General features: G+C 38.5%; 1 protein-coding gene across 1 annotated transcript; it reads left to right on the top strand.

Moving 5' to 3' along the window:
- The first annotated feature begins 539 nt into the window (after positions 1–539).
- Positions 540–1,544, top strand: LOC111909615 (uncharacterized). The gene has a single exon (XM_023905404.2). It carries the CDS (start codon positions 646–648, stop codon positions 1,120–1,122), a length of 477 nt encoding a protein of 158 aa, XP_023761172.1. The 5' UTR covers positions 540–645; the 3' UTR covers positions 1,123–1,544.
- The last annotated feature ends 7,786 nt before the right edge of the window (positions 1,545–9,330 follow it).

The raw sequence follows: 9,330 nt of genomic DNA, 5'->3' as shown, positions 1-9,330 counted from the left end.
AATTTAACGGGATTATGTGAAAAAGATCATGTGCATAACACATGATTGTGTACTAGTATCATTTCCTTGATCTTTCTATCATACTTTGTCGAAGCATCCCCTAAAGAAGACAGACATGAATGACACTCGATTCATAAAGTCATATGGTCACAGATAACGATTTAATGGTTAATGAACCCAAAACTTTGAAGAGTTTTCTGAATATTTTCCTAATTTTTATAATTAAAAGTTATACATATCAAAACTTTTATAAATTTTATTTATTGGATAAGTTGTATTAGAGTTACAATACACATTATATTTATGATCGTTAAAAAGTGACATTTTCTTAAATCCATAATAAATATGGTATCTTTTATTAATAGAATGTATATTGATCGTGATACGAAACAGGCATTAGGGTATCCGATTAAAATCCAGAAGAACAGTTTGACTGATTCAACGTTTACGACCTCTAACATCGTTTGTATGCCCATCTCTAAACTACTACAACGATCACGCGGTTGTCCCTTTCTTAAGCTTTATCTATTTAAACACAACTACCAACGCAGATTACTTTATTCTAATCCTTAGAACATCACCCACTTCATATCCATTCAATCTTTTAATCCAAATTTCAACTTACTTTGCTGTCTAACTTCAATAATGGTGTCCCAAGACAAGAACAAAAGATGGTCGTTGTTAGGTAGGCTGAGGACGGCGGTGAAGAAGGTTACATTCCTCTTAAATCTCGATATAAACCGGTGGCATATTGTCTCCTCCTTGATCGGTGGTCGTCGTACTTTGAGCAGCCGGCGGCTGAGTTTCAATGAACGACTTGGGTTAACATCGATCGTCTCCTCCCCCGCACATGATGAATATTATAGCACCTGGGCTTCTCCTTACACAGCGACTTCTTCTTCTCAGATATCACCAGAGCAAGGTGAGTTACAGCTACAAAAGACTCAAAGCTTTCCTTTGCAAAGAACCACAAGTTTCCCAGAAGAAGATGATATTGATAGGAGAGCTGAGATGTTTATAACGAATTTTAAACGACAATTACGGATGGAAAGACAAGTGTCTTTGGAGCTGAGGTACAGAAGAGACAATAGCTTTGAATCATCGAATACTATTTCACCATGATCATGAATTCATGATGGGTGCTTTTTTTTTTCTTTTGGAAAGTAAATAATGAGTTTTTGGAGAACTTATAAATAATCGGTAATGGGTTAACAGTCGTTCTTGAGCAATTATTTTGGCCATGGGAATGACTGAGGTCGATCAGATTGATGAATCAGGTTTTGAAGAAAGAGTCAACGATTTGATCAAGTATTGTGGTCTTCAATTTGGTTATGAGATCTTCAATTGTTTGTTTGATTGCTTTTTTTTTTTTTTTTTTTTGATTCTTTTATTAAGTCGTGAAAGAGAGCTGTTGGAAAATAAAAAAGTTATGAAAGGAGGAAAAAGAATCGGGCTGCTTTGGTACATAGCCAGAGCAAAATTCTTTGAATTACATGTATTTATTTTGTATTATAGTTAGTCAATGGACCATTTTGTTTGTTGTCCTTTCTCATCTTTGTATAATTAATGGTGTTAAAAATATCTGAAGGAGACGCTTAAGGTCTCAAATTGATCATTACTCTCAAGAGGCCTAGTCACATCGAGGGACATAATCCATGATGGAGATCAATGCAAATTAATTTACTTAATAAGAACAAAATTACAAATAAATCAATGATGTTCGGGACGTACAATTGCGTCTAGGATTGGATTGACTTAGTACTCGATTTTGATATCAACCGAGGCATGAAGCAATCGATCATGTTATTGATCAATAATTTGATTACAAAACGTCAAATACAAAGGATATAAATACACATTTAAAACTTAAGTACAAGGAAGTAAATGTAGAAGGTACTAACTAACTAGGACTAATTGCAAAGACAAACCCCGAAGACAATCCAAGATACTCATAATATATGCTAATGAACAACTCCCTCAAACTCAAGTACGGAAAGTATGATCCAACTTGAGTTTAGAGACGATAAAATGAAAATGGCTAGGTAGACGTGCGTTAGTATAGATGTTAGCATGATGATCAAAATGGACTATGGAATTATGAGAAAACCAACAATTGGTCGAAGATGCCGCTAGACAAGTGATAGTCAATCTAAATGTGCTTCATACGCTTATGGAACACATCATTATGACCCATCTGAATAGTGTTGTCGCACTAGAATGATGTAGGAAGGGACTAAGAAGGCTCCTCAAGATATTGAAGAATCTCAATGACACCAACATACGGTGAGAGCAACGAGCTTTCATAAACTGTATAACTATGTGAACAACATATGTATGGTTTGGACACATAGCATTTACATAAACTAAAAAGCCAACCAACTGACAGTAAGCAAGGGCATCACCTAGAGGAGTACAATTACCTGGAACTAACTTGATGTTGGGCTCCAAAGGCATAAAAGACAATTTGGCATATGTCGATCTAATCACGATAAAAAAACAAGATACATATTTTTCTTGGCATAAATAGACCCCAAAAGAGTTAGAGAGAACTTCAAGGCCAATAATAATAATAATGGAGATTTTCAAGATATTTTATTTCAAAATAAAAGTCACAATAGTGTTTAAGGCACGTAATACCTGCACAATCACTTCTACTAATGATCATATCATCTGCATATAGTAAAATGTGAATATTACCAAAGTCTGTGGTTTGAGTTAAAAGTCATGAATCGTAGGGACTTGAAGAAAACACTAGTGAAATAATGCTACTGCTGAACTTTTCAAATAAAGCATGATGAGACGTTTTAAACTTGTACAATGCTTTCTAAAGATGACAAACATGACCCGTTGGAAGTGCAACCTACTCGGAGGTTACATGTAAACTTCCTTAGGAAGATACCTACTCAAAAAAACATTTTTCATGTCCATTTAAAAGAATGACCAACGATAAGCTACACAAATGACTAGTAAATTGCAAACCGAAGTGTTATGATCAATCGAAGCAAAATTCTCCTCATATTCGATTATATATTCATGATTGAATCATTTGGAAACAATTTGTTCTTTGAATTTGTAATGCCCGCGTTTCCAGGCTAGGCATATTTGTTGATGTAATAGTCTACGTTAACCTTTGTAACTTATTTTGAAATCATAGAAGTGTATTATTTGAATATTTTGTGTTTTGTGCTTAATTTTGTGTCTTAATTGAATTAAGAATAAAAATAAGAGTCAAAATGAAATGTTAGATAATCTCGATATCTATGGATAATGTTGTAGTGGTTGAAACAAGGATTCCGGAAATATATAGAATGCCGAGATCCGAGTTATAACGAAGAAGTTATGACCTGTCGAAGTTTCGCGACAGAACCTGCACGACGCTGAATGACGTAAAAAGTGAATTTAGGTTAGAGTGATATTTAGCCCTAATGATCTAAACGAATGTTGTAGAGTTCATTAAACCGAGAGCGTGCATAAAAAGAATGCCCATATCTGATTTCGTATGAGGAAGTTATGATTTTTCTAAGTATCAGCTTAGCAGTATGCATCCCGAAGTTCGATTACGAGATCGAGTGATTTCTAGCCGAAGCAATCTAAATGATAATCGAAGATCTCGTTATTAGTAGTGCAACGATAAAAAGACAGACGAAAACCGACGTCAGATGAAGAAGTTATGAATTTATAACAGAGTTTTCCTGTCATGGCCTACTAAAAATAATATAATAAAAATAAAGTCAAAATCAGCCAATAGAGTCTAAACAAAAGTTGTAGAGCTTAGTCTCACCTACGCGTGAATATAAAAGACGTCGAAAACGGAGTTCGTATGAGGAAGATATGAATTTATGAAGTTTTTGAATAATTAATATTTATTAATTAATCTTTAAATCGGATAGATATCCGAAGGAGTCATTGATCTTATCAAAAGTACGCCCAGCGTACCCCGGTGCATGAACCGCCTCGGACTCGAGTGCCTCGCATACGTAAGCGATGGCGTTTTTCGCATCTACGCCCTGCTTAGCTGAGCAGTACGCCCAACGTAAGTCCGAAACTCAGCCCTATAAATACCATGCGAGGGCAGCCGGCCTTCTTGCTCCTTTTCTCTTCTCTCTCTCCCGTTTTACCTCGTTTTTCGTGCAAGAAATATCCCGAAGCCCCGTTATTAATCCTGTGCCTTGAAGCAAGTCCCGAAGCCCTGAAGATCCCGAGAAGTGCAATTCCCGAGTCGAAGCTTTGCCCGCGAGAAGGCAATTTTTTGTGAAGATTTTCCAGATATACTGAAGAATACTACTTCTATAAGCCGTAGTGCTGTCCGATCATCTTCTGATCAAATGAGTGTGTAGTTACTTTCTTCTAACACATAATTTGAAGTATTTGATACAGAATACGTGTTATGTGTATATATTGTTGTTTATATGTGGGAATGTATATTCACTTTCTTCTAACTCATGGATATGATTTATTCTCTATGAAATACGTGTTATGTGTATGTGTCTCATCTGTTATCTGGAATATGTATTGAATGAGCATGCTATACAGGTTTTAAACTATGTATAAAAATATATATTTTATCTACTAATATGTTGGGTAGAACATGGGTAGATAGTTGATGTGTGATAAACAAATGAGAGGACTCGATGTTGTTGATCTAGTCATCTAGCGGAGTATGGATGACGACCACAGACTCTTTCTAGACACTCCAGTGGAACGCTGGCAGGTTCATAACTTGTAGGTGTTGTGAACGATGTGTTCACCGGTGTACTCTATCCCCCTCATGGTTGCCTTAGGACTTTTATTGCTGAGGAAACCCCTCGCGGTAAAGTCCATTCCGATGAAATTCCTATATTAGGTCCCTTGAGATAGATGTTGTTTTAGGGACGTAAAGTGAGGATAACGAGAATGAGTAATCGGGTTATTGTTGATTGGTGAAATTAAATATAATTATTTATTGTGGGTTGAAAACCCTATATGCTCACCAGGCTCCCAAGCCTGACCCACTCAGTTTTGTTGTATTACAGGTAGTGGCACGAGAGCATAAGTTGGATGACTTATCAAGATCTTTTGATATTAGACTAGTTGTTATATGTAATTGTTTTATGATCTATATTTTGTTGTTTATACTTTTTGGTCTGTATCGAAACATGACATCCCGAGTTTTGATATCTAATGAAAATGCATTCCTTTATGAAATGTTATGGTAAATATTATTTTATCATATTTTGTTTTTGGGAACAAATTCCACAAATCTTTTAAATCAATGGATTTACTCTGAAATTATTTTAAAAACATAAATTAAAACGGTCTTTTCTGGCCGTGATTTTGGGGATGTCACAGTAGGTATCAGAGCATTAGTTTAAGCGAACTAGGAATTTGTAGGATTTCTAGACTTAAACTTAGAATTCTAAGTGGAGATTGTGAGATGTGTGTCTGTTATATTATAGACACAAGCACTAGTATATTTTAGGAAGCTGCTTAAAATGCTTTTATGTGCTAAATGTTATATGTTGCCATTTATGATATTGTTTGTTCGGATCTATGGTCTGTCGCCGAACGGATCAGGAAACCTTATGTGTGTAGGATTCTAAGCGTAGGATTACGGTATTAGAACTAGGATGTAAACGTTTCAGAGTGATAAAGATGATTTAATTATCTATCATAGATGAGGATCTAATTTCATCTTATTCGGTGTGTAGATCAAAAATGGTAAGAACTAGAAGTGGCGTTGGAAACGCAGATGAAAATAGGAATCAATCACCAATGATTGAGCGAGTACCTGTTGTAGCAGCAACACCAGAGCCAATGACAATGGCTGGGGTGCAAGCCATGATTCGGGCTATGTTAGCCAAACAAAGGGAAGAAATGCGACAGATGTTGCATGAAAATAAGGACGAACCTATCATGCCTATTGAGCAACCCGAGCTGATTCCCGAGCAATCGGAGGAAGGGAACAATAGTCGTATTGTGAGTAAAGTTGGGACTCAAGGAGAACGAAGGAATCACCCGGAAAGGGGAAACAACAAGGATGGGCGAATGTATAAGAATTTCTTGGGCGCCAAGTCGCCAAGTCTTTCTGGAAGCCCAAAGCCTGTTGAGATTATGGATTGGATCTCCGAAATGGAGATGGTATTTGAAAGTTGTGACTGTAGCAACAAATCGAAGACTGTCTTTGCCGTTAGACAACTGAAGACCGGAGTCTTGAGCTGGTGGAAGTTGTTGGCAGATACTATGCCACAAGGAGAAGCCCTAAAAATGTCATGGGAGGAGTTCTTGGAACAACTAAGGGTGCAATACTGTTCATAGATAGATCTGATTGATCCGAACAATGAGTTCCAAAACTTGAAGAAGGGGAGAATGAGCATAGACGACTATGCTACTGCATTCACTGATAAAATGAAGTTATTTCCGTACCTAGTGCCAACGGAACTCTCCAAGATTGAGAGGTTCGCTAATGGACTAGTTTCCGACTTGGGCCTGCCAGTCAAGATGGCAGCCACTCTAAAACCAACTGTTCGAGCAGCTAAGAATGTGGAGGCCCAACAGAAGGAAAAGGGTATGGAAAGAATAGAGGATGGTGAGAAAAGGAAGTTCGATGGACCTTCAAGGTCCAACAAGAAAAGTAAATTCTCGAAATCTGGTTCGAGAGGAGGAGGAGGTGAAGCGAAATGGTGCGAAAAATGTAAGAAGAAGCATCATGGAAAATGTGAGGTAGTGGCCAAATGTTTTAAATGTGGAAAGCCATGGTACTATGCCAATGAATGCACTCTCACCAAGAAAGTTTGCTATGGTTGTGGTGAGGAGGGACACATGTCTAGGGACTGCCCGAAAAAGGAGGCAGCAAGACCCAACATTCCGCCAAAGCCGAAGGCGAGAGCCATCCAGATGACACTGGAAGCTGCGAAAGATAAAGCTGATATTGCTTCAGGTACCTTTCTCGTAAACAAACTGCCTGCACAAATTTATTTGATTCTGGAGCCAACTACTCCTTTATTTCGCATGAATTTGGTAGAAAACTAGCTTTGCCTATCGATAAACTAGATAATGCATTATTAGTCGAAGTTGCTAGTGGCAAGTTTATACCTGTTAGCCATCGCATGAAAAACATTTTCATTGACTTGAATAGGATTAAGTTCCACAAGGAATTATTGACTATCGAACTAAACGGTTTCAACATCGTGCTGGGAATGGATTGACTTAGCACCAATGGCGCCGAGATATTGTGCAAGAAGAAGATTGTAAAGGTAAACCCGCCAGGGAAAGAGTCATTTATGGTGTATAGGGGACAAATGCAGAGTGAATTCTGGGATCATTTTGCTAATGAAAGCCAGAAAGTGTTTGGCCAAAGGATGTGCGTCATATTTGGCATTCGTGATCGATACTAAGAAGGACAAAAAGGAGATGCAGAGCATTCTTATCGTATGTGAGTATCTAGAAGTATTTCCCGAAGATCTTCCTGGATTACCGCTTGATAGACAAGTGGAGTTTAGAATAGACTTGTTACCAGGGACGACGCCTATAGCAAAAGCACCTTATCGATTATCACCAACGGAGATGAAGGAGCTTATGATGCAACTTTAGGAGTTGTTGGACAACGGTTTCTTTAGACCTAGTTCATTACCCTGGGGAGCTCCGGTGTTATTCGTGAAGAGGAAAGATGGAAGTATGAGAATGTGCATCGATTACAGAGAGCTGAACAAGGCAACAATAAAGAATAGATATCTGTTCCCGAGGATTCATGACCTGTTCGATCAACTACAAGGTTCAAGTTATTTTTCAAAGAACGACCTGAGGTCAGGATATCATCAGCTGAAAGTAAGAGAGCAAGATATAGAGAAGACTGCATTCAGAACACGATATGGACACTACGAGTTTTTGGTTATGTCGTTTGGAGTAACCAATGCTCCAGCAGCATTCATGGATTTAATGAACAGAGTTTGTAATCCGTTCCTTGATAAATCTGTGATAGTGTTCATAGACGACATTCTGATTTATTCGAAAAGCCAAGAGGAGCATGGCAGACGCTTGTAAGAAGTGTTAGAAGTCTTGAAGAAGGAGAAGTTGTATGCTAAGTTATCCAAATGTGATTTTTGGATTCGAGAAGTCCAATTTTTGGGTCACGTGGTCAACCAAGAAGGGATAATGGTTGATCCAGCAAAGATTGAGGCTGTGAGGAAGTGGGAGCAACCAAAAAGTCCCACGGAGATCCGAAGCTTTTTGGGATTAGCCGGGTATTACCGAAGGTTTATCCAAGGCTTTTCCTCGATCGCTACTCCATTAACAACTTTGACCCACAAAGGAGCTGCTTATGCGTGGAGTGATAAGCACAAAGAAGCGTTCAAGTTGCTAAAGAAGAAGCTATGCGAGGCACCGGTTCTTTCTCTACCCGACGGAGTTGAAGACTTTGCTGTTTATAGCGATGTGTCTGGTGTTGGGTTGGGTTGTGTTTTGACCCAAAGAGAAAAGGTGATAACATATGCGTCTCGACAGTTGAAAGAGCATGAAAAGAACTACCCAACTCATGACTTGGAGTTGGCGGCGGTAGTTTTCGCTCTAAAGATATGGAGGCATTACCTCTATGGCACGAAGTGAAAACTTTTCACTGATCATAAGAGTCTCCAATATCTCTTTAGTCAGAAGGAATTGAATATGAGGCAACGATGCTGGCTAGAGTTACTTAAGGACTACGACTGTGAGATACTTTACCACCCCAGTAAAGCAAATGTTGTTGCTGATGCTCTCAGTCGGAAAGTCAATCTTGAAAGAAAAAGGCCAAGAGCGTTGAGAATAGAAGTTGTCTCAACCATTGTGGAAAGTATAAAGAAAGCTCAAGAGGAAGCTTCTGAGAAGAATGACCGAAAGGGAGAACATTTGGGAAAAACGTTGGTGTTCGGTATAAACAGTCATGGATTGAAGGTGTTCCAAGATCGGATTTGGATACCTAACACAGGAGGGGTCAGAGATCTTCTGATGGACGAATCTCACAAGACCATGTACTCAATTCATCCCGGTAGCACAAAAACGTATAGGGACCTGAAACCCTACTACTGGTGGCCGACGATGAAGCTTGATGTTATGAAGTATGTGTTCGAGTGTGTGACTTGTGCGAGAGTTAAGATAAAACATCAAAAACCGTATGGGAGTTTAGAACCTTTGCCCGTGCCTATGGGTAAGTGGGAAGACATTGCTATGAATTTTGTCACTAAACTGCCCAGAACGAAGAGTGGTCACGACATGATTTGGGTGGTCGTTGATCGACTCATTAAGAGTACGCATTTCAGAGCAGCCAATGAGAAATGGTCTATGGATAAGCTTGCAAATTCTTACGTGAAGGAAATTGTG

Source organism: Lactuca sativa, chromosome 8 (genome assembly GCF_002870075.4).
Source record: "Lactuca sativa cultivar Salinas chromosome 8, Lsat_Salinas_v11, whole genome shotgun sequence".
NCBI lineage: Eukaryota > Viridiplantae > Streptophyta > Magnoliopsida > Asterales > Asteraceae > Lactuca > Lactuca sativa.
This window is presented reverse-complemented; position numbering and strand designations above follow the sequence as displayed.

Bases quoted from the DNA above. Each gene is read 5' to 3' on its own strand.
- LOC111909615 (XM_023905404.2), top strand. From the start codon at position 646: ATGGTGTCCCAAGACAAGAACAAAAGATGGTCGTTGTTAGGTAGGCTG.